At 53.3% G+C, this 25,163-nt stretch overlaps 1 protein-coding gene across 2 annotated transcripts; it reads left to right on the top strand.

Annotated features, from left to right (window-relative positions):
* Window positions 1-1,963: 1,963 nt before the first annotated feature.
* Window positions 1,964-22,358, top strand: PHF19 (PHD finger protein 19). Of its 2 annotated transcripts, none has more exons than XM_081236776.1 (15): window positions 1,964-2,218; window positions 4,676-4,876; window positions 5,390-5,471; window positions 7,898-7,993; window positions 8,469-8,569; window positions 9,234-9,382; window positions 11,101-11,196; window positions 11,926-11,994; window positions 12,195-12,315; window positions 14,574-14,641; window positions 15,913-16,071; window positions 16,667-16,754; window positions 17,520-17,605; window positions 18,591-18,686; window positions 19,849-22,358. In XM_081236776.1, the coding sequence occupies exons 2-15, from the start codon at window positions 4,691-4,693 to the stop codon at window positions 20,189-20,191; spliced, it is 1,740 nt and encodes a 579-aa protein (XP_081092902.1). In that variant the 5' UTR covers window positions 1,964-2,218; window positions 4,676-4,690; the 3' UTR covers window positions 20,192-22,358. The 2 variants fall into 2 exon arrangements, with proteins under 2 accessions (XP_081092902.1, XP_081092903.1); XM_081236777.1 differs by having other exon boundaries at window positions 2,064-2,218; window positions 4,676-4,821.
* Window positions 22,359-25,163: the final 2,805 nt, after the last annotated feature.

Here is a 25,163-nt window from a genome sequence, read left to right on the forward strand (position 1 = left end):
CCTACTGCACACACCGTGCCCTAGGCCTGGAATGCCTCCCTCCTATCTCCACATTTCCTCTGAATGCCACCTTTTCTGTGATAGTTCTCAAATCAAAGTTGGATTTGCCTCTAAACGGTCAGGTGAAACTCTACCTTTCTAGTGGCATTTATCATTTCTCCTTTTGTAGTATTTTAATCACTCCTCATCTTGGCCATCACTTTTTCATTGACAAAAACACCCGCCCCTGCATTATGCTATTTTGTCCTCATCTCTGCAATGGCCCTGTGAGTTGGGGTAGTACCACTACCCTCTTTGAACAGATAGGGAACGTGGCCTACAGGGGGAATTGTTCACCCAACATCTTACTCTGGCTCAGAGGCAGAGGTGGACTTGAAGCCAGGACTCCTCCAATTCCATGTCCAGCTCGCTGCACCATGCCCCTCATATTTATATATGCGTGTTGTTGCTGCTTGAGCCAACACCTGACTCCCCCATGAGACTGTGGGCCCCGTAGCTCCCAGTTCTAGTCCTACCCAGGGGGGCACTCAATGAATACATAATTTCTTGAAAAAGTACGGTAATCACTTACTGCATACCCACTGGCTGCGGGGGGCTTTGCATACATTCACCCTAACCTTCCCAGCAACTCTATGAGGAGACTGGGGTTTAAGAGTTGAAGTGCTATGCTCAGGATCCCACGGCCAGTAATCAGTGGAGTTGGCCTGTGAGACCCAGAGGTAAGTGTTTCCAACTATAATCTCTGCCCTGTGCATCCTAAAGGTAGACCCAGCCAGCCAGAGAGATCACACCCCAAGGCCAGAGGCAGGAGGCCAAGAGTGGGCAACTTGACAGTCAACAGGAAGGACTGGGGGCTGGGGGAGTATGGTCCACCCGCTACACCCATGATGTCCACACTCCACAGCCTCACGGGGGTCTGTGCAGTGTGATGGTAGCAGGTGAGAAGAGGGCTGAGGGATAAGGAGAGGGGTTGGCAAGTATTCTCCAGCCCCCAACGCCCAAAGAGTAAGTCTGGATGGGGACATTTCTGCCCATTCTCCCCAGGGCAAGGACTGGATATGACTGGAGCCACGCCCCTTTCCTCCATCTGCTATTCCTTTGACTCTGTATGCTGTCTTTCACTGTGTGCCACTTATTTAAATGTTGTGCTTGTGTGTGTGTTATGTATTTGCAACTGTATCTTTGTGTTGTGTTTCCGTGCATTACGTTTGTGTGCAATTTGCTGTTGGTGTACTCTGTTTCTCTTGTGTGCCTGTGTTACTGTGTTGTGGCTCTATGCCCGTTTGTCTACTTTATGTGTATGTTTTGTTGTGTGTCCATGCTGTGTACACGGTGTGTCTCTCCTATGTATCTATGTCCATACTTTGTAATTGCCTCTTTATTGTGTGTTGTGTCGTGTGTATCATGTGTTGTGAATTTGTGTTTGTGCCGTGCGCGTTGTGGATCTGTTTCTGTGTGTGCTCTCTACACCGCAAGTGCAGGATGTTTGTGTGTTTCTGTTGTGCGAATCCCGTTTGGGTTGTTCTAGGTCTGTGCCTATGCAGGGAGTCCGTGTGCATCTGCACCTCCCCGCTGTGTGTCTGTGCCAGCTGACGTCTGTGCCCTGCGCGCAGAGTTGTGTTTCCTCAACAAGTGTGTGCCGGCTCGGAGTGCCGCGCGCGCCTCCTCGTGTGCCCGCGTTGTGCCTGCGCCTCCGCCGGGCGGTCGTTCCGGGGCGCAGGCTCCGCGTCCGTGTGCGCTCGCGCCGCTTGTCTGCGTCCAGCGCGCGGTGGCGGCGGAGGATGCAGGATGCGCGCCCGCGGGGGCGGGGGCGGGGGCGGAGGCCGGGGCGCGGCGCGGGGGCGGCCCGGGGGCGGGAGTGGGCGAGCCGGCGGGCGGGCGGTGCTGCGGGGCCCCGCGGCCGCGGGCTCCAATGGCGAGGCCGGCGCGGCCCCCGCTAATTACATAAGCGAGACGTCAATAATTCGCGGGAAAACGCGAAAAAGATGGCGCCCCGCGCCCGGGGGGCCCCTTCCTGAGCGCCCCGGCCCCTCCCTCCTCCTCCGCCCCCCCTCCTCCCCGCGGCGCCCCCGCCCCGCCCCGCCCCCGCCGAGACCCCGACCCCGGCCCCACGGGCGGACACTCGGCCGGGCAGGCGCGGGCCGAGCGCAGCCACCTCCGCCGCCGATGCGCCTGGTGGCCAGACTCCAAGTGGGACCGGCGGACACGCAGCCTCGCGGTAAGTTCAGCGCTGCGGGCTGCCGGCCCGGGCTGGGGGACTCCCCGCCACACTCGCCTTTCCCTGCCATCACACTCGCCTTTCCCTGCCATCATCCCTCTTTTGGAAATTTCCTGAACTTTGGCGGGTCAAACGCCTCCGGGGGCGTTGGAGTCCTGGGAAGCCGCACGCCTTGGGGGTGGAGAGGGGTGAACGGTGTCCGCGGGGTGGCGGGAGCCCCGCCCGGGTCCCTGAGCCTTTGCGGGGCGTGTGTGACAGGTCGCTAGTCCTGTGCCTAAAATCTTTATTTTTCCTGTTGTGTGTGTCGGGGGGTGGGTGGCTTGGAGACCGACGGGGGCGTTTGGAATTTTGCTCACGTCCGAAGTCAGGCTGCGGCAGGATTGGGATGGGGGAGGCTTGGCGTCGGAGCGACTAAAGAGAGGAGCGCTTGAACCCGTAGGGGGTACTTCTGCAAGCTTTTTCCCCTCCCAAACACCCTTTTTAAAAAGCCAACGGCCGCCCTGGGAGAGGCCCCTGCGCATGAATCATCCTCGCTTCCTGCCCCCGCCCGGCCCCGCGATCCGGGTGCCGCGGATTTGAACTGGACGCCGACGGGAACCCGCAAACAGGCATTTCTTTGCAGATGGGTTTGAATCAGCCAATCACAGCCCGCGGGGGCCCGCTCCGGGAGGATGGAGGCGCGGTTGGGGGGGCCGCCACCCGAGGGCCCCCGCCCCGCCAGGGGGGGTGCGGCGACCGGGCCTGCTCCCAACGGCGCGGCGGGGGAGGAAGTGTCAGTTTGTGAACCTGCCGCGGGCCCGGGCCCCAGGCCCGGCGGGCAGGGACCTTGCAGCGCCCGGGAGCCAGGTGGCAGGGAGAAGGCAGAGATTTGGACTGCACACCCTGCCCGGTGCCTGCGCGCTCTGCCCTGGAGAAAAGAGAGGAATGGGGGGGAGGAGGGGCGGGGGCGGGGGGGGTGGGTTGGTAGGCAAGAGGGGACGTGGCCGCGCCACCATCTGGAGAGTGAAGACCCCAGCAAGGCCCTGCCTGCCCCAGGGCCCTTGACATGCACACACATGTATTCCATTTCATATGCTCACTGACATAAGGCTGTAGACATCAAACACAGTCTCACAGGAGTACATACACACTTACAGGGAAAAAAACACAGGACTCTCTCCCTGTCTACAGGTAATCATAACACCAGGTGCCCAGCGCCTTGGCAGAGAAGGAGGGTACCAGAGTAGCGGGTGCAGGGAACAGAGGGATGCTGTGTTTTTGGCTTAGTGGAGAGTGTGTGGAGGGGCCTGGAGCCAGGTGAGCCCAGATTGAGGAGGAGGGGGCCATGGGGGGGGCTTTGAATGCCATTGAAGGTACTGGGGAGCCACAGAAGGTTTCTGGGAGAATAAGAAGTTGGGAATTGATGGCCCTGTGGAAGAGTCTGGTGGGGAGGCAGGAAACAGGGAGTGGCCTGTTTAGCACTGGGCGCTGGTGGTTCTATTCGGAATCCCAGGTGCCCAGCATAGGTGAGTGAGCACAAGGCTCAGGAAACAGTTCTTGAATGAATGAACGGCCCAGGCAAGATGAGGCCTGAACTCAGACCAGGACAGGGGGATGGAAAAGAGGAGTAGGGTGCCAGAAGTCACTCTGCTTGGCTGCTGTGGCAACTCATCGGTTGGAGAAGTCTAAGATGCTTGGGGGTCTGGGGACCATAGTAGTACCATTAGCAGGAAGAAGCGAAAGCAAGGGGAGCAGCACGTTTGTAGGATGGTGAAAGACAGATGTGGAGAGGTTGGCATGGCAATGATTTCACTGCTTGGAGCCGGTTTGCATCTGAGTAAAGGCATAAGTGAGTTTAAATGTCCCAGAATTGGTGTCCATTAAATCATCCCATAATTGAGAACAGAAAAGGAGATTGCAGAAGACACAGATGGCCAAGTCTATACCAGTTCACAAGCCACCCAGGAGTTTTCCTCTCCAGGTGAGTTTTCTCTGGCCAGCTCTCAGGGTAGGGGTCAGGGGTCTGAGAACTTCCCGCTGCTCCGCTGGAGAAGGTCCTCCACTCAGAGAACACGGAGTATGTTTGCTTTAGGGATAAAACCTCTGGCTGTGAAGCCAGGGAGTGAGGTTCAGGCCCCACTGGGCAGGGAGATTTTGCTCCGTGGTTGGTTGAGAGAGCCTTTCTATTTAGAAGGCTGCATGGTATGGGTGGGGAGAGAGCAGGACTTAGAATCAGCTCGCCTGATTATGGACCATGGCTCTGCCTCTGACCCCATAGCCACTTCCCCTTGCCAAACCTCAGTTTCCTGACTGGTAAAATGGGAATAATAATGCCTCCCTCACAGCGTTGTCAGCAGGATCCAGTGAGATGATAAAAGCATCTGGCACATAGCACAGGTTACATAAATGGTTGTTTCTTTCCTTCCTTCCCCTTCTCCTGAAGTAAGGAGTAAAAACCCCTTTCCCTTTCTCTTCCAGTGTCAGTGGAAGCTGATGGAGAATCGAGGTCTGGACCCAGGGACTCGGGACTCCTATGGTGCCACCAGCCACCTCCCCAACAAGGGGGCCCTGGCAAAAGCCAAGAACAACTTCAAAGACCTGATGTCCAAGCTGACAGAGGGCCAGTATGTGCTGTGCCGGTGGACAGATGGACTGTATTATCTCGGGAAGATCAAGAGGGTAAACCTTTCCTCCCTGGCCCCAGTTCCCAGGCTCAGCATCTCTCTGCTCATCCTCTGGTCTCGGCCTCAGACCAGTGATGGAGGGTGAGAGATTGCTGGGAAATTCCCGCCTTGTCCTTATGCTCCAAACGGAAAGTGGAAGGAGGCGGAGCCTGCAAAAGCAGGTGCCATTCTGAGGGCCAACATCTTTAGAAAAGTGCTCTGTGAGCCTACGAAACAAAACAAAATCAGGTTGGAGAGGATCACAAATGATCACCTGGCCTGTTCTGTCCTCGGCGTTCCCGCCAAGTTGCCGTCCCCCAGTCCCTGACTGCACAACTCCAGTGAGTGGGTGTATACTACCTCCGGAACTGCCACCCTCCTTCCCCTTCTAGCCTGGCTCTCCTTTTTGCAGCACAAGGAGAGGTCTAAAGCCTCTGACCTGTGGGGACAGAAATGGGAGAGGAAGACCGTGTTCAAGTGGCTTTTCCCCACGACTGTCTCACACTGCCCCTCCCTCTCTCTGCCCCAGGTCAGCAGTTCTAAGCAGAGCTGCCTTGTAACTTTTGAAGATAACTCCAAATACTGGGTCTTGTGGAAGGACATACAGCATGGTGAGTATTCCTGTGATTTCAGGCACCTCCCCCCCGCCCAACCCCCGATCCTCTCTCCGCCTCTCCCTCCATTTTTTCCTTCTCTCCTTCTGTCTCTAACTTCTGGCATCTGGCCTTGTCCTTGGAGCCCCAGGCGCACCTGAGATGCTGATTGGATTACCAGCTGTACATTTATGTGGAAACACACTTATAACGTCTGTCATTCCCTTGAGTACTCCTACCTCATGAGGGAGGCAGGCAGATGGAGAAAGTGGCTCAGGGAGGTGCTGGGAGAGCAGGGTTGGGTCCCAGGCCTGTGTTTGCTTCCTTGCTGCCCAAAGCTCTGGGTCACTCTGGGGCTAGGGAACAGGGAAGGGCCCAGGCAATCAGAATTGTCACCTTTTGGTATAAGCACAGTGTCCCCTGTTAGCATGGTAAGAAAACTAGGGAGGCAGCTCTCTCCATGGGGGAAAGACCGAACAAGCAAATATGAACCAGGCAAGGTGATGATGGACTTAACGGGATGGAGCTAGGCCAGTTTTCAGAGTTGAAAGGGATCTGGGTTGGGTACCATCCCTGCCCTCAGAGAGCTGACACTGTCTTACAGAGATGACGGATTGGGGGCATTCTTGCCACCTTTCTTCCTTGCCATGTACATGACAGACATCACTAATCAATCACAACACTTGTATATTTTCAACATGGAGCTCCAAGCAGCCACTACCAATCAGAGTTACCGTGAGAGAAGAGACTTTTTTTTTTTTTTTGCCATTTATGCTGTAACAGGAGAACCGACATGGCGGTATGTGGGGAAGAGGCAGGTTTTAGGGTCCAGTATTCCTCGGACCAAGATATTCTAGCTCTGCCACTTACTGCTGCATATCTTTGGGTGAGTGACATAACCTCTGTGAGCCTGTTTCTTCATCTGAGAAAAAGGAGACTGAACGTACTGGCCTCACAGTGCGGTTAGATGCTTAGCCCAGTGCTGCTGAGTTACAGGGAGGCTGTTTCTGAAGAAATTGTTACCGTAAGAGATGATTTCAAGAGCCTGCCAAGCAGAGGCCACAGAACCCAGCCAGTTAGTCGAGCTTCCAAATTGCCTTTTTCTCCAAGATATTGTGGCTAGTGCAGGCTGATGCTTCTCCAAGCCCCTGTCACCCTAAAGGTATTATTTAAAAATCCAAAGCAACGAGGGTCTCCTTTCCTGGGCTACCTTCTTTTTGAAAGCAGAAGGAGCCAGCTGGTGAGGAAAGACAGTCCAAACCGTGGATCGAAGTAGCACACCATGAATAGAAGGCCCACTGTGTGCCAGGCACCAAGGAGGTGCTGCAGTGCTCACCTGGGGAGCCATGTGGCTCCCCGGCCAGATCACTGCTCCTCACAGGTAGGACAGCAGCCCTCTGGGGTCGCCCAAGATTAGAGCATAAGGCTGAGCACGCAGTAGTTACTGATCCATCACTTCATTAAGCCAGTGAAGACTTACTGCCACCCACAGTGGGTCCCGCCTTCCTGGGAGCATATTCAGGGATAAGAGGCAAGACACCATTTATTCAACAAACATGTCTTGAACACGTGTTATGTGCCACACCCCATAAGAGGTCCTGGGGACACAGAGATGAACAGATACCTCTTCTGCCCTTACAGAACTTTCCGTGTGCTAGGGGAAATGAGACAGAAACACATATCAAAATGTATCTTACTTTATTCACTCAAACCCTTCAGTCATAAATACGTATTTCTTCTTCAACAACGCCAAATAGCAAAGGAAAAAAAAGAGAGATGGAGAGGGAAACTGTAGATTAAAAGCAATTGATCAAACTTAAAATTGTTATGACTTTCTGGAGACAATTTGATATGTGAACACTAACTGAATTTGTTGATATTAAGAATTTATTTTTAATTTTTAGGTGCAATAAAGGTGCTGTAGTTATTGGTTTTTTTTTAGAGTCCTGAACTTTCAGCGATATGTACTGAAATATTTAATACCGGAGGGGGGGGAGTGAGTGGGAATATAGTCAAAACAAGATTGGCCGTGAGTTCGTGATTGTTGATAAGAACTTGGAGTTTCATTATAACGTTCTGTTATTCCATAATAAATTTTTTAAAAAAATTATTTAACATAAAAAACTTTAACAAATCAAGTTAAATTAAGCAGGAGAGGCAGCATGACGTGGTGAAAAGGACAAATAATTTGATGTCAGATAGCTGCGGGTTTGAATCCCCCCGCCAACCTACCCAGCTGAGCATGGGACTTAACCTCTCCGAGCCTCAATTTCCCCATCTTTAGAATGGGCTAATGGTAATAGGCAGCTCAGACTGGTTGGGGAGATTCAGTGAGTTGGCCTGTGGGGCCCAGCACTCAGTAGAGGCTCAGCACCTGGAATGTAATTTTAAAACTGCTCTTTCCTGTGAGCCCAACCTGACCCTAGAGGGCCTCTTTCTTTCAGCTGGTGTTCCAGGAGAGGAACCCAAGTGCAACATCTGCCTGGGGAAGACATCAGGACCACTGAATGAGATCCTCATCTGTGGGAAGTGTGGCCTGGGTGAGTGTGATGAGCAGGGCATGGAGAAGGCCCAGACCTGTGGGTCCCCATTCCCCGCTGGCTCGGGACCTGCATCGCCTCAGACCATTGGGGCCTTAGCTGGCTTCCTGTTTCTTTTGGAGCTCCAGAGTGACAAGGGGCCAGTCTCTGGGAATGAGGGCCCAGGGAGGTGATCCTTGGGGAGAGCTGGGGCTTCTGGAAAGTGAGAGAAGTTATGCACTTTGGAGCCCCCGTGGGTGGAGAGGATGGGTAGGAGAGATGGGGCACAGAGGCTGAAGCCAGACCTTTGGTGCTTCCCGCACTGGGCCAATGCTGGCTCTTAGTGGCCTGCTTGGACACCAGCCAGTCCCCTGGCAGCTGGCAGGCACACAGCTCCTAGGACTTGCCACAGCCCTCCCCAGCCTGCCGCCTCTGGGCTGACTGGCCTCAGGCCACTGCTTCCTCGTGGGCACTCACCCCCTCTCCTTTGCCATAGGTTACCACCAGCAGTGCCACATCCCCATAGCGGGCAGTGCCGACCGGCCCCTGCTCACACCTTGGTTCTGCCGACGCTGCATCTTTGCGCTGGCTGTGCGGGTGAGCCCTCCATCCTTCCCACCCTGCTTCTCCCCATCCTCCAGTCTGGAAGCCCAGAGACTCCCTGGGCTCGGGCCTCACTCGTGGTCACAGAGCCTGGCTTTGGAGGCAGACAGCGACTGCCACTTAACCAGCTGTATGTCCTTGTGCAGGTTCTTTAGCCTCCCTGAGCCTGTTTCCTTGGCTGTTAAATGCATACAGGTTTGGGGACTTCCTTGGTGGTCCAGTGGTTAAGACTCTGCGCTTCCAATGCAGGGGGCACGGGTTCGATCCCTGGTGGGGGAATTAAGATGCCACATGCTGTGCGGCCAAAAAAAAAAGTACTCTTTAAATGGATACAGGTTTGGTGTCAGGAGTAGGAGGCCCCCAACAAATAGTGAGAAATCACTATTAAGAGAGAAAATCCATATAAGCGCCCACTCTCAATATGTGTTGGTTATTATTGTTACTTTTATTGTTGTGCTTTTTACTATTAATATTATTGAAAATGCAGCTCCTTGGGGATAGAGAGAGGATGGATCTGGGATTAATGAGAAGAGGCTTTGTGCGTTTCTGACTACACTGGAATATCGTGTTCCACCTGGTCGGCATTAGCCTTGATAGGGAGCCACGTGTGGCCCAACCGGGACCCCCGCGGGTAACTCGGGCCCTCATCTTCCCGCAGAAAGGCGGCGCGCTGAAGAAGGGCGCCATCGCCAGGACCCTGCAGGCTGTGAAGATGGTGTTGTCCTACCAGCCCGAGGAGCTGGAGTGGGACTCGCCCCACCGCACCAACCAGCAGCAATGCTACTGCTACTGCGGCGGGCCGGGAGAGTAAGGCCGCGGGGGCGGGGAAGGGCGGGGCCTCTCTGAGGGGCGGGGCGCGGGGCGGGGCCCCAGGGAAGCGGGGTAGGCGCGGCTGGCTGGGGGAGCCAGACCCCCATGGAAGAGCCCGTATCCTCCCTCAGGCCTCGGGGATGACACCTGAGCGCGCGCGGGGCCCGAGAGAATTAGGGCTAGCGCGCTCCGCAGCGGGCTGCAGGGGAGTGGCGGTGTTTTCTTGGGGCACCGTGGAAAAGAAGGCAGTATTGAAGAGTGGTTACCAGACTGGCCCCCAGTGTCCAAATTTTCCCAGCCCCTTAGAGCTGTGCTACCCCTGAGCCTCCGTTCTCATCGTAGTTTTCCCGTGACATGGTGGCTGTGAGCGGTGGGTGAATTAGGTCCTTCACGTAAAGGCTCACACAGTGCCTGGCACTTGGTAAGCACTTTAACAAATGTGAGCTGTTACTGTTGGTGCATGGACGTTGAGATAAACCTTTCCATTGCCAGAGTCAACGAGACAGGCTGCTGATGAGATATGAAGGTCCTTTTCCCTGGAGGTGTGCAAGCAGGGGTTGGGGGGAATACCTTGGGGACGCTGTGGAGGGGGTTCTTACCCTGACTATATGTAGGATGGGAGTCTTTGATTCTTCCTGGTGGCCTGGGCCTCCATGCAGCCATGGCTGATTGAGCCTGTTCCCTTGGGCTGACTGCACCAACACTGTGGGAGGAACCACAGAAGTGAGAGATGGAACCTCTGCCCTCAGGAAACAGCCTACAGTTCACCCTGAAGTCCTGAGTGTCATCCCTAAGTTCTGCTGACAAGCACTAGGGGTCTGGAGGCTGTGCTTACGACCTAGCTGGGTGATTTGGGCAAATCACTTGAAGTACTTCATCTCTCAAGTGGGATTAATAACCTCGGCCCCATCATCCTTCCGTGGGTGTTGAGGCCTTTGGGATAACAGATGGAGAAGTGCTTATAGAGACCTTTGCAGCATTGAGGTGGTGACTCTCAATGCTTACCGGCCAGAGTTGCTCGGGTGATTGTCAAAAGTGTGTCTCCCAGGGGCTATCCCAAAGATTGAGTAGGCCTGGAACGGGTCAAGGAATCTTCTGCATTTTAACCTGGACCCCAGGTGATTCTGATGCAGGTGGTCCAAGGACCACACCTGACAAGGTGTGAACAAAGCATTGACTGTTAATTAAGAAAACACCTTTTTGGTTTTCATTCTTATTCAATGAGTAGTTGTTGAATGGTTGTGATAGGTTAGATACATTACCAGGTGAGGGGCTTATAGGAGCCTTTATTCTCCCATGAAGTCTCCAGGGCAAACCTTTCCCCATCAGTAGTGTTTGGGAAGCAGTGTGTGAGGCACAGACCAGAGATAGGGGCTCCAGTGTGGCACAAGGAGCATGGGCTTTGAAGTCAGGGAGGCTAGGAATTGAGTCACCATCCACCACTTGCCTCCTGAGTGACCTTGAACAAGCTATTTAACCTCTGACTCACCTGTAAAGTGTGGTCAGCAGCCCGTGTTTGACCAGATGGTGCGATCAAATGAGACAGCCTAAGCCCTGCTGCCAGGGCTTCCCCTGGCACAGCCCAGTGCTCAGTAACTGTGAGTTCTCTTCCCTTTCCCCCGCTGGACGGCGAGTTTGTGTTGGGAAAGGTTGCTGAGGCTGATCCCTGGCTGGGAGTGTGGGCCTGGCTGACCCTGGCTCCTCTGGCTCTCCAGATGGTACCTGAGGATGCTGCAGTGTTACCGGTGCAGGCAGTGGTTCCACGAGGCCTGCACCCAGTGTCTCAATGAGCCCATGATGTTCGGAGACCGGTAGGTGCTAATCTGGTCTGGCTCAGCCTTGGGGGCGAGGTGGGGGGATGGGGGCAGCAGCTGCAGCAACTCCTTCAGGTTGCCTGCCAGGCCCTAGACCCCCAGTGGGGGGCTGGGACAGTGTGTCCCTGTCTACAGAGGCAGCTCAGGGTGAGGAGGCCTTCCCAGTAGAGGGACACGCTGGGCTACATCCCCAGTCGCAGCCCCACCTTCCCTAAGCCCCAGACGCTTCAAGTGTCTGGGGAAGGGGGAGACACAGGCCCTGCCCCAGCCCTGACCGGGGTTGTTGGAGGAGGCAATGGGGGAAATGGATGACTTGATCTGGCTTCTAACCAAGGGGGCTAAGCTAGTGGAAGGCTTATGTGTGTCAAACAGGATACTGTGTGTGTCTTGGTTGGTGTCTCACGTGGTTTGTGATTGCGTGCGTGTGTGTGTGTGTGTGTGTCAGGCAGAGGGGAAGAGGGTGGTCCCTGCAGCCCAGCCTAGTTCAGCTCACTCTGAACTCAGCCACACTCCAGGGCAGTGATATTTGGGAAAGGGTTTGAGTTACAGGTTAGAAGGGGGTAGGGGAGTAGTTCCTGGTCCCTGTTCTGCCCCATCTTTATCCCCTCCTCAGAGGGAATGAGGACAGTGCTGACTACGGGAAAGCAGGCGGGGGGTGAGGGCGCTGGACCAGGGTGGGGTGTCAGAGCCCCTCCTACCACAGGCCCCCTTTTCACCCACCCACAGGTTCTACCTGTTTTTCTGCTCCGTGTGCAACCAGGGCCCAGAGTACATCGAGAGGTTGCCCCTGCGATGGTGAGAGGGTGGGGCTTGGCCCAGGCCCACTCCTGTCCCTTCCCAGTTTCTCCCTTCCCTCCTCCCTCCGGGAACAATTCCATCTCCAGCCACCAGGTCCCAGCCTTGCCCCTGCCCTTCAGCCTGGACCCAGGATGCTCCAGCCCTGGCTGCACAGGCTGCCAGCTCACTTGGGCCCGCCTCCTTGCACCCTTGCCCAGGGTCGATGTGGTTCACCTGGCCCTCTACAACCTGGGGGTGCAGAGCAAGAAGAAGTACTTTGACTTTGAGGAGATTCTGGCCTTCGTCAACCACCACTGGGAGCTCCTGCAGCTTGGCAAGGTATGCAAGACCGTGGGACATCAGAGTGGGGGGAATCCGTTCCACAGCAGGGTTCCCTAAGTCCAGAGAGGTGAGAGACTTGCCCAGGGTCACACGGCGCCGCACTAGGATCTGGGTCTCTGAGCACAATTCTTCAGAAACACTGGCTGTCTGTGGGGGCTGCTGAGTGGGGACAAAGACCCAGAGCCTTTGAGCCGTTGCATCTCTGAGTCCAGGCATCTGAGCCTGTTCCCTGCAAGGAGCTTCCTAACCCAGGCTTTGGTAGTGGGTGGGTTAGGGCCTCACCAGCTCAGCTGTAGGGATCTGGGGGTTGAGTCTGGCTGGAGGAGATCTCCCTACAGAGCTGTGTGACCCACTGGCTAGGATGGAAAGTGAAGTGTGCCTGCCCTCTGCCGGTCGTACTCTGAATAGCAGAAGAGATCACCAGGGGTCTGGGAGCTGGGATTCACGGAGTGAAGTCACAAACCAGAGACTTTCAGGATGTCAGAGGTGGAGAGCTGAGCCAGGGCTTCCCCAGCCACTTCCACGGCAGGGCCACGCACCCTTTAATGACACCCTCTGAATCCTCTCCACCACATCCAGAGTGAGGCATCTTCTCTGCTGACTGCCCCAAATCCTTTACTGAAATAGGGCTTTTTTTTTTTTAAAGTAACTTTATGCTCGGCAGAAGTCCTTCATATAGTAACATCTTCATTTACAGTGCTTGATAATTTATAAAAGGCATTCATATTATAAAGCCCTAAAAGATAGGTAGAACTGGTATTTTTTTAAATAATTTTTTTCCTGATTTATTAAAAAAAAATCATACATGTTCCTGGTAGAAAATTTTCAAAGTACCAAAAAGTATAAGAAAGTATACTTAAAAGAAAACCATCCATACTCCTGCATCTCACCACTCAGAAACATCCACTGCTAACACACATAGGTGCACATAGTTCAATCCTCTCATTTACATCTATTTTTCTTTTTATATGCTTAGATTATACGGTATTTACAATTTTTTATTGAAGTATAGTTGATTTACAATATTTTGTTAGAGGCATACAGCAAAGTGATTCAGTCATATATATATGTGTGTGTGTGTATATACATATATATACATGTCACTTGTCTGTACATGTATATACATATATATATATACATATATATATACATACACACACATATATTTTATCCAGATTATTTTCCATTATAGGTTATTACAAGGTATTGAATATAGTGCCCTGTGGTATACAGTAAATCCTTGTTGTTTATATATTTTATGTATAGTAGTGTGTATATGTTAATCCCATACTCCTCTAATTTATCCCTTCCCCCTCCTTTTCCTCTTTGGTAACCATAAGTTTGTGGGAATGTAAATTGGTGCAGCCACTATAGAAAACAGAATGAAAGTTCCTTAGAAAACTAAAAATAGAGCTACCATATGATCCAGTAACTGCACTCTTGGGCATATATTCAAAAAAGATGAAAACTCTAATTCGAAAAGACACCTGCACCCCAGTGGTCATAGCACTATTTACAATAGCCAAGACATGGAAACAACTCCATTTCCCATCAATAGATGATTGGTTTAAGAAGATGTGGTGTATATATACAATGGAGTATTACTCAGCCATAAAAAGAATGAAATATTACCATTTGCAGCAACATGAATGGACCTAGAGAATATTATACTAAGTGAAGTAGGTCAGACAAATATGTCACTTGTATGTAGAATCTAAAAAATAATACAAATGAATCTGTATACAAAACAGAAGGAGACAGTATATACAATTTTAAGTCATTTTTTTCAGTTTACATTATATCGTAAATACTTTTCCATGTTATGAAAGAGTTTTTAATCAACATTTTTCATGGCTGCATGGTTCCCACCATAGTTTACTTGTTTCCTTCCTGTTGGGCATGTAGTTTCTTTCCCATCATTAGGAAAATGACGCGGTGAACTTTTTTGTATGTAAAGCTTTATTTGTGTTTCCTGTCTGTATGATAGGTTCCACGGAGCAGCATTACTGGGTCAAGGGCATGGACATTTTTAAGGCTCTTGATACATTTAGGACAGGAGTTAACGCTCCTCATTTACAGATGGGGACGTGAGCTCAGAGGTGAAAAGACTTGTCTGAGATCATGGAACAAGTCAGTGGTCCTCACCTGGAGGACTCGGGGCATCAGGAGATTGAGGGGAGGGTGGAGACAGGGGCTGAGGTCTTCTCAGGTGCCATGCGCCAGGTCTGACTGTCCTCTGCCCTGCTCCCCGGTAGCTCACCAGCACCCCCGTGACGGACCGAGGACCGCATCTCCTGAACGCCCTGAACAGTTATAAAAGCCGGTGCGTGCAGGGAAGGGAGGGAGTGCAGTGGGCCCCCTGACAGGTTGGATTGCAGTTAAAGTGTCTTCCTACCTCGTAACCTTTGCACAAGCTATGCTCCCACCTGGGTCTCCCTCCACTTCTGTTTGACTATATGAATATTACCTGTCCTCCAAGATCAGGGAGCACCCACTTCATTTGGGATGCCTCCCCTGACCACTCCAGCAGCCAGACACATTTTGATACTGGACTCGGCTCCATAGGGGGCTGCAACCCCTGCTCTCTGAGGGCCCCCCTGCACTAGCCATCTATGGTTCTGGGCCAGGCACTGGAGCACGGATTCATCACCTGTCCCCAGCCCATGTCTGCCCATCCAGACTACTGAGTTCTTCTCAGAACACAAGGCTGGCATGCCCCTCGCTAACACCACAGAGAATGCCCAAGCTCCTTAGCATGGCATTCAAGGCCTCTTATGATCAGACCCTGCCCATACCTTCTACCTTCTGCCACGGACCCTTTGCTTGATTTATTCTGGGTGTCAGCCATTCTGAACCCTTTCCTTTCCTACTCAGTGCTTTTGCTCACACTCTTTCTTCACCTAGGATGCTCTTCGATGCCTTTCATTCATTTGTTCCATCAGTGACTATTTATTGAACTGCTCTGTGTCAGCCCTGTGTAGGTACTGAGGACACCGTGAATAAGACACGGTCCCTGCTTCTGTGAAACCTCCCCAGACATCTCTAGACAGAACTGTCCACTCTCTCTTTCATCTTGTCACGGTTTGGGGCCCAGACACAGCCCTCTACCCGAGTACGTGGGGCCTCCTGACTGCTCTGTGGATGGTCTCCTGAGGGTAGGACTGTGGCTAAGTCACCTCTGCAGCCTCATGGCAGCTCAGCCAGTGATGAAAGGGTGAGGGAAGTGCCTGGAGGTGCTTTCAGTCTCCTTGGGGAGAGCAGAGAACAGAGTGGTGTGGAATGCAGTGTTTTGACCACGGGGTTCCATGGGGAGCTGGAGGAGGGCTTCCTGTAGGCAGAGGCCTTGGGGCTGGTTGAGGCAGAGAAGAAAAGGGAGGAGCAGCAGGAGCCACACACAAGACAAGGAAGGACGGGGAGGAGCCGCCACCTGGTGCCCCTGATCCCACAGGCTTCGAGGAATCAGTGTCTCCACGGGCCTCTCTGGGTTTTAGCTCTGGGTCCCGGGAGGCAGAGGGAGGTTTTAACACTTGACTCTCCTCCCCAGGAGGATGGACGGACAGGCTCCAGCTTTCTCCTCTCCCTGCCCACCCCCAGGTTCCTCTGCGGCAAGGAGATCAAGAAGAAGAAGTGCATCTTCCGCCTGCGCATCCGCGTCCCGCCCAACCCCCCCGGGAAGCTGCTGCCCGACAAGGGCCTGGTGCCCACCGAGAACGGCGCCTCTGAGCTGCGTAAGAGAGGAAAGAGCAAGCCTGGGTCAGTGCCTGGGGCCCCAGGGCCGGGGCCGCAGCCGACCTCGGGTCCTCTGCTCCCGGCTCCAGCTGCAGCCCCTCCGATGGGCTGTGTGGTGGCATCCAAGTGAGCCAGGCAGGCGTCCAGCCAGTTAGTCCCAGCTGGAGGCACCCTGAACCAGCCAGTCAGTGGCTGAGCCGGGACCTGATCCCACGTCCCCGCTCCTTCAGTCACAGCCCCTTGTGGCCTTGTTTGGAGGGAAAGCCGGATCACGGGACCCAGTCTTGCTGGCTTAGGGCTGAGGCAGAGAGGTCAAGGGGCAGTCAGTGTGTAAGGGGTCCCTAGCGCTCCCGGCTGAGCCCAGCGCCCTCTTCCTGGCATCGGGGGGTGGGGGGCAGAGCACCTGGATGCCCGAGGCAGGAGAGGCACCCCCTCTCCTGCCTGCCCACTATACCCCGCCACCCTCGCACACCCGCCGCCCCAGGTCTCCTCGTAAAGGAGAGCCTGTGCCCACTCCCACGCTGCGACCCCACCCCTGCCCAGCCGCTCCTCCTTCAGGGCCACCCTCTGGGCCTTCAGGCTCTGACTGGGCCACCCTTTCCCTTTTCTGTCTCCACAGTTTGTTGCCTCATGAATTCCAGCAGCAGAAAAGGCGAGTTTATAGAAGAAAAAGATCAAAGTTTTTGCTGGAAGATGCTATCCCCAGTGTTAGTTTCTCGTTTTCTCACTCTCCACTTTCACACTCAGGGTCAGCACATACTAGGGATTCCTGTGCAGAAAACGAAGTCCCCCAGGCCCAGGGGACTCTCCCACGTCCCCGAAAGGATCCTTTTACAGCTGGTTAAACAAGGAAGGGCCAGGCACTGCGAGACGACTCCTTCGCCTCCCCAAGTTCTCCCAAGAACCCAGAGCAGGGCTGGGCAAGGGCAGGTAATATCCTTGCCTCCACCGTCCAGGTGGGGAAACTGAGGGCCCAGGAGGGCAGTGACCCTCCTGAGGTCACACCTCAGGCAGTGGCAGAGCCCAGCCCAGAACCAGGGCTCCAGAGCATTCTTAACCTTCTTCAGTAGCCCTGCATCCTCACTGAAGCCCTCGCTGTGGGCACTAACGTTAGCCGTGTCTCCCCTGGACCATTTATATGGCACCTTCACAACTGTCATTTCATTCTGCCGCGCTCCCTGACACCTCCTAAGAGTGAAGCTCAGAAGGGGTTATTATCCACCTTTTGCAGTTGAGGTGACTCAAGCCCAGAGATGGGACAGTCAGACAACTGGCCAGAGACAGAGCCAGGACTAGAATTGACATGACCTGGCTCCCTGGTCAGGACTGGAAAAAAGAGGAAGGGACAAGTCTGACCCTCAGAAGGCCAGCTGGCCCCACGCAGCCTGTGCGGCCCTCAGCGGGGAGGAGGGTGCTGTGGAAGGTGGAAGTGATGCTCGCTGGCTGACCGCCCCTCCTTCCTGTGTCCACAGAGTGACTTTACTTCGGCCTGGAGCACCAACCACCACCTGGCCAGCATATTTGACTTCACGCTGGATGAGATACAGAGTTTAAAGAGGTAACAATGAGGGACCCGGCAGAGAGGTCTGCTCTGGAGACTGGGATGGAACCCAGCAGGGAGACCGCCATTCCTGCAGCTCTGGAAGATGTGAAGCAGAGAGCCTTTGGAGGGGAGGGAAGCTCCCTTGGGGTCACTGAGTTAAAGGGTCCGTATTGCAGAAGGCTGCCAGAAAGGTCTGTCTGCATTAGGGCTTTCAGCCTAACACCCGTGCTGTAAGCCTGCAGGGCTCCCGGGGACAGCTCCGCGGGGCGGCGCTCAAGGCCTGCCTAGCCCAGCCCTCCCTACCTCTCCCACTTCTCCTTGCCTCACGCCTGATACCAAAACTGCTGTGATCACCCCACGTTCACGTTCCTCCAGGGAGCCTTCCCTAACCCTCCCCAGGCTGTGGCGGATGCTCCTTGTGTATTCCCACAGAGCCTCGTGCTTGGTACACCCGAGGAGAGGGGCTGCATCCATCGTTTTATTTCCAGAACTATTGAAGGTCGTTTCGTGCTTTCCTGTAGGCATGGAGAGAGCAGGGGCTCAGGTCAGTCAGGCCTGGGCTCCAGCCCCTACTTCCCAGTTGCCAGCTGTGGTAACTTCAGCAAAATTCTTTAACCTCTCTGAACCTCCTCACCTGTTCCTGCACGGTTGTTATGAGACTCAAAATCCTGTACACAAAAGCACTCCCGGCCTGTAAGGTGTTGCACGAGTGTCTGGGATCATGGTCATTATCATCTCTAATGACTGTCACAGTGCTTATGTCAATGCCAGGGGAGGGTGGTCAGGGAAGGCTTTGGTGACTCCTTGGACTTTGAAGGCTGGATGGGTAGGAAACGTTCAGGAGAGAGGAGGTGCCACTGCAGCTGTGGTGGCGGGAAGCTCAGTGGGAAGGTGGCTTCAGCTGGGACGAAGGATGCACGTGAGAGGGACCAGGAGACGATGGGGAGGTCCCAAGGGGCGCTGAGGATCAGCGGCTGGCTCACCCTCTCCTCCCTCTTAGCGCCAGCTCAGGCCAGACCTTCTTCTCCGACGTGGACTCCACTGATGCTGCCAGCACCTCTGGCTCCGCTTCCACCAGCCTTTCCTACGACTCCAGGTTAGCTTCCCAGCACGATGGGATTCAAGTTCCGTTGCTCCCCCCAGAACCCCCAACCCCCTTTGTGATGTGTGGCTCACTCTGTGCATCTGAGTCTCAGGACCTGGCCGCCTTTAAGTGTGTGAGGGTTTGGGACCCTCCAGTTCCAAGTTGTGGGCGTTCGGGCCGCTCCTCTTCGCCTGCTACAGGTTATGTGACACCTCTTGCTGGGCAGTTTCAGATCCAGGGTTCTTCCATTCTGGGCTTCTTGGCCTCTGCTTGCCATGATTTTGCAATGTCTGTGCCTCTGACTGCAGGGTCCCTGACCGTGGTTCTTGGCTGTCTGAACCTGGGTCTTTAAGGAAAAGAGCCTGGTAGAGGGGAAATGGCATCCTGCAGTGTAAGGACTAGGAGAGGGCACAGAAATCCCTGGAGGCCTAGCTAAGGGTACAGCCTGCTTGGCAACAGCTGGTCCTCAGCAGCAAAGCGAGGGTGGTGCTGCAAAGCACACAGACAACTTTTTAACTGAGGCTCTTTTAACTGTATTTAGGATACTTGAGGCCCTTGCAAAGAGTAGAATTTAAAGTATCAATGTAATGCCCATCGAAGTGTGTCTTGTCTCCAAACATCTCTGTCTTTCTCTGCTGTTGCCTCTGTATTTTTTTATTTCTTCGGTTCTCACTAGCTCTTTGGGTCTTGGTTTGTTTCTAATTATCTGTGACTGTGTACCTCTTCTTTTGTGTGTGTTTCTTTCCCCCCGTCCGCCTCTTTCTGCCCCTGTGGAGGGGAGAGGGGAGGAGAGGGGATACATGTCTGCCTCCCCATCCCTACCCCTGCGTGACGCCTCCAGCTACAGTGAGTCCAGGTGACCGACTAGGCAGAGTAAGCAGGGCCTCTGCACTGCATGGCTGCAGGAAGCACAGAGGACGGTGCTCCTGGACTCAGGCCACACTGAGCTCCTCAGCATAAGAAACACGGTTTTAGAGCTGGACACACCTAGGTTTGAATCCGGGCTCTGCCACTCCCCAGCTGGTGGTTTCTACTCTGGAGCCTCCTCAGGGCTGTTGTAGGGATCCAGGGGGATCATCAGTGCCCAGGGCCTGGTGCCCAGAGTGCTCAGGGACAGGGACTTGGTGGGATAATCCCGTTTCATTCCCGTCGTCCTCCTCCCCTTCCGATACAGACGGACAGTGGGCAGCCGCAAGAGGAAGCTGGCAGCCAAAGCGTACATGCCACTGCGGGCAAAGCGGCGGGCGGCCGAGCTGGGTGGACGCTGCCCCTCCGACAGCAGCGCAGAGGGGGCCTCAGGCCCTGAGCGGCCCGACGAGGGCATCGACAGCCACACCTTCGAGAGCATCAGTGAAGATGACTCGTCCTTGTCCCACCTCAAGTCATCCATCACCAACTATTTTGGCGCAGCCGGGCGGTTAGCCTGTGGGGAGAAGTACCAGGTGCTGGCTCGGAGGGTCACGCCCGAGGGCAAGGTTCAGTACCTGGTGGAGTGGGAAGGGACTACCCCTTACTGACCAGCCCCCAAAGGATGCCAGCAGTCCTGGAAACCAAAGGAGAGACAGCGGAAGCCACAGGCTCCCCAGTTCTCTCCAGGCTGGGGTGGGGGAGGGAAGCAAGACGGAGCTGCAAGTGCCTGGCCAGAGCCCTGCCTGCCCGCCTGCCAGGGCTGTGCCTCCGCTGTGCCCGTTCTGCTCTCCGGCCCCCTCAGGCTCACCACCTCTTTGCCTGTGTCTCTGAGGTCCCGCTGGCTATTTCTCAGTGTCTCCACACACTCCCTCAAACTGTTTACCTGTTCCTCTGAATTAGTGTCCTGCTGGCTCTGTGGCCTGTTCCTGAGGCCCGAGTCTTTGTCCCCAGTGCGTCCCTTTACCTTTCCTTCCCCTTTTGGGTGTGTGTGTTTACACACCCAACCCTCCACTGGACATCCTTACACCTGACCCATCCCAGGGACCACATCATGAGGACAGAAACCTTTGAGAAAGACTGGGTGAGGGTGGGTAAGGGGATGCCTTGAGGAGCCTTTCCCTCTCACTTTCCTGCCTCTCCTTCTGCCCTTGGGAAGAGGTGGTGAGGGTGGGAGAGAGAATGCCTCTGGAAAGCCTGTGTGGCAGAGGCCCTGGGACCCTCAGGATCTGAGGCATGAGGAGGCTGGGCCCCTGCTTCCAAAGGCACCAGCACCAGAGCCCAGTTATTAAGGCCCAGAGTGCAGGCTGCAGGCGTCAGCTTCTGAGACCCGTGTTCCCTCCCCTGGCCACATCCCTCTCTCTTAGCATGGAGCTGGGCCTGGCCTGGCAAACCTGAGGCTGGAGGAAAGGAAGCCGTGTCCTGCGACACCTCAGACTGTCTCCTCTGCCTCCCACCCCCAGACTCACCCCCCACACAAGCTTCCATCTGTGTGTGTGCTTTTCACCTCCAGGCACACACATGGGCCCTGGCCTCCAGGTGTACACACACCACACACACACACACAGCCACACATTCCTTCGGGTGCCGGCGTGGCTCCTGCCCTTGGCTTTTCCTTGGCCCTCTTCTGGGGGCCCCGTGCTGCAACTCAATGTGAACGTCCAGCACCCGCCCGTGAAGCAGCTGTGACCCTAGAGGGAGGCACAGGGGACTCATACCCTCTTCCTTGTCCCCTGCCCTGTTCTGAAATTGACAATCACTTTTGGGGCAGGTTGGGATTTTTTTAAAGGGCCTGAGTCATTAAGTCCCCTCAAAGGGAAGCCTTTGTCAGTGGGAGTATACATAGAGTCTTAGGACCACCATTAAAACTCAGACCCACCTGGAGGGAGACCAAAAATGGGAGGGGGAGGAGACCCCTCATTTTTGCTGCTTCCAGAGGTATTAGAAACTGACTCACTTGATTGGAAAGAAGTGCCTTGACTGGGGCGAGGGGTGTACCTGAGGGAGACCATCCTTGCCAACTGCTTCTGTGGCCTCCAGCTCGGCTGGGTTTTGGAGGCTCTGCCGGCTGCAAGGTGGAGGGGGGTGAACGAGGAGCTGAGAGCAGCAGGCCTGGAGCTGGTTTTTCCATTAGGCTGAGGGGGGCCCTGAGAGAGTTCAGATGCCCCTTGCCTCAAACCTCAGCCCCAACAGTGCCTTTCAACTGGGACCTCACCCCCTGTACACAGTGCACCCACTTCCTTCTGCTTCCCAGCATGGTCCAGGCAGGAACAAGCTGGTTGGGCCCAGTTCGCTCCCTTCTCGGTTCCACAGCTGCTGCCACTGAAGGCCCCAACTGGGGCCAGGTGGAAGGGGAGCTGAGAAGGCAGCCCCCAGCCAGCCGCCTGAAGTATGGGGCCAGATCTAACCGGGGGCCTCCTGCCTGGCTCCAGAGAACACAGCAGCCTCCCAGGCCTGCCTTCCAGGCTTCTGAGAAAGTGCAGGATGAACACAGCCTGTCAGTGTACCTGCACCTCCTCTACTCAAGCTCCAGAGGCTCTGGCCTTGAAGAGGAGGAAGGAGGGAGACAGTGTCTTCCTCACCTGGAGGTCAGTGTAAGGCCTGGCAAGGTCACTGACTCCACACCCCAGCATTTCATTCATACCTGAAAATAGCTGCATTACTGCCAACTGACCTTATCATAACCCTGTGCACCTTCGAAAAGATTTACGGTTTTGAATTGCTGCTTTTAATAACATTTGTTATATTAAAATTATAATTAATGTGTCTGATTTACAATTTAAAGGCTTACTTTGAAAAACTGCCTCTCATTCCCCTAGTGAAATATCAGCTATTGGGTGCCAGGAGGAATTAGCTCTGGTTTCCTGGAAGGTGGAGAGGAATGGTGAGGCCCCACCCTCTCTCTGGCCACCGTGCCACGCCTACCACCACCACATTCTCTCAGCAATATTCTCACCTCTGCCACCAGAAGGATGTGGAACCTTTTTTCTGTGAGTATCTGACCCACGGGGGCAAAAAACATTTGCTGAGGGCCACAGGGAAGTGAAAGCTGGGGACTGAGTTTAGAATATGACCCTGTGAAGATGCTTAAGTACAGGCACTGTAAAACTTCATTCAGAGTTCGCAAGCACACAGTTGTAGAAATCTGAAGTGCATTCCTGGCCTGGCTCTGCTGGTTGGAACCTGCACCACTATGTCAGGTTCCTTTGCTCCAGTTCCTCACCCTTCACGTGCCTGGGAGAATCCCTGCTGTATTCAGCATCCCAGATATTGAGGGAACCCTCTCACATATGAATGTGATGGATTACCACCTTAAACTCTAAATCGGGGGTAGTTTGGAGAGAGAAAAAGAGGCAGCATGAAGGGATAGGAAAAAGCTACAGGGAACTGAAGGCTATGAGTTCAACTGAACTGTTTTCAGAGGTTAGTGTAGCATGTTAAACCCCGAGTGTTAATGTCTGCCCTTAAAAATCGTCTTCAACTATGGCTCCCGCTTTTTCCTACCACTCTTTCTGCTGCAACCTTATAACTGCCCTTGGAACAAAACCACAGTTGGAGCTGGGGCGGGGTACAGGATGGGATTATTCTCTGGGCTGAAATCAGTGTGATGGAATAAAAAGTGAATGGCACCAAGCATCCAGAGATTTGGGTTCTAGTCCAAGTTCTACAGTGAATAGCCCTATATACCCTCCTGAGGTGAGTGGTCCTCCCCAAGCTGGGGAGTCCCTGTTCCTGTGTGGTCTACGTTAGTGTTTACAAATTTACAACACATATCTATCTACGTTTAGAATTTAGGAGCAAGAAATTAGAATTCTCACAAATTCCCTAAATCATAACTGATTCTTAAAATACTGCGAACATTCTTCATACTTGCCCCGTTATTACAGATATCTGGAAAAAAAATTAACAAATAGGAATATTAAGCTTAGTAGAATTTAGGAGGAACTACAGCCTCTAGGGAATACTTAAACACTGGAAAACACCAGGGAACATTATTGGATAGTATTCAAATAACGTAACATTCAAATATCCTAACAAGGTTAACAGTATATAGAATCATGTGTCTAAATTGCCAAATTAAGAACTTACTTTGCTTCCAAAGCTTATTTCTTGGAACACTGCTCATAGGATTTGTATAAAGTACACTACGTGTATAAACTTATTTGCAAGAATAACTCACAGTATGTGGCAGACAGGGCTAGACACACACTCTTAGGACATGCTAACAATCACAGGCAAGACTGACTAGGTGGAAACCATTTCTCTTCTACGTGCTCCTGTCCTGGTTCTCTTAGTCTTCAACTCTATGTTAGCATTTCTTGCTCTAGTTTTTTATTTGATGAAGCTGGATTCCCTCAAACCAGCAATGTCTCTATGCTTTTAAGCTTTAGTGTTCACAGATAAAATTTTAATACTTTCACATTTCCTCAACTGACTCTCCCAGGGATTCTGGGATCAAAAAACATAAGTTTCCTGAGAAATGCTGGGAGGGAATTCCCACGTGGAAACCCTGATGAAGGTCCTAGCCCCAGCTCCCACAGCATCATCTGGGAGGACAGTGTGGTATAGTGGCCAAACCATGTAAGTTGGAGTCACACAGACCCTAACCATTAAACTCCTCTAAATCCGTTCCCTCATCTGTAGAATTGAAGATATTATCACCAACATCCAGATCTGTGGGGAGAAGTGATGCAATATGTCAATACCAACTACCACACAGATGTTTTAGGAACGAATAACTCTTCCTTTAGAGTTGGCTACAGCAGGTTCTCTGGATCTTTGGCCTACAAAGGGATACATCCAACCTCTTTGAAAGAGGCAGGAAGAGCATCAGATTTAGAATCAGAGACTTGGGTTAGGAGCCTAGTTCTGCCATTTGCTTTAAGTGTTTCCTGCTCTCTGACTTCAGGTTTCAACTGCAAAATGAGGAAAACATTGACTTGTAAGGATAAAATAATGTTAAGAACCTAGGGTAGTGCCTGGCAGAGACAGCTGGTGTCTTGTCCCTGTCTTCTCCTATTTCCTATAGTCAGCTGTGACACTGTGACAAAGGAAGGCCACCAAGAAACAGTTTTCAATGCACAGTCAGCACAGAAAATGAACCAATGAAGGCCAGAGATAGAAAGAAAAACCTCCTTGGGAATTAGTCCCACCTAAAAAAAGTTGAAGGAAAACAAGTTGGATTTTGCCGACTCCATAAATTAGGAAGTAATTGTGGACCATAAAGAAAGCTTTAGCTATTCAAATCCTTGAAACATCAATTCAGGAAATATCTGCCAAACCCAGTGCAAGAGACCAAATGGATTCAAACATATCCCTCACCTCGAGCAGCTCACAATCTAGAAACAGGAGACTGACTGTGACGCACAAGGATAACAGGACATCAAGGCAGGGGAGATTCCTTCCAACCAGGGATGCCAGGCCTTGCCAAGGAGACTTCTTAAGCACTCATGCAGAAGGGTGATCAGGCAGAGGGGGTGGCCTGAACACAGGAGTAACTTCACAGCATACTGGAGCACCTACATGCCAGAGTAGGTGAGGATGGAAAACTGAGTTGAGGCAAGGCTCCGAAGGGCCTTGAAA

The sequence above is a fragment of the Mesoplodon bidens genome (genome assembly GCF_964165515.1).
Source record: "Mesoplodon bidens genome assembly, chromosome: 6".
Lineage (NCBI taxonomy): Eukaryota > Metazoa > Chordata > Mammalia > Artiodactyla > Ziphiidae > Mesoplodon > Mesoplodon bidens.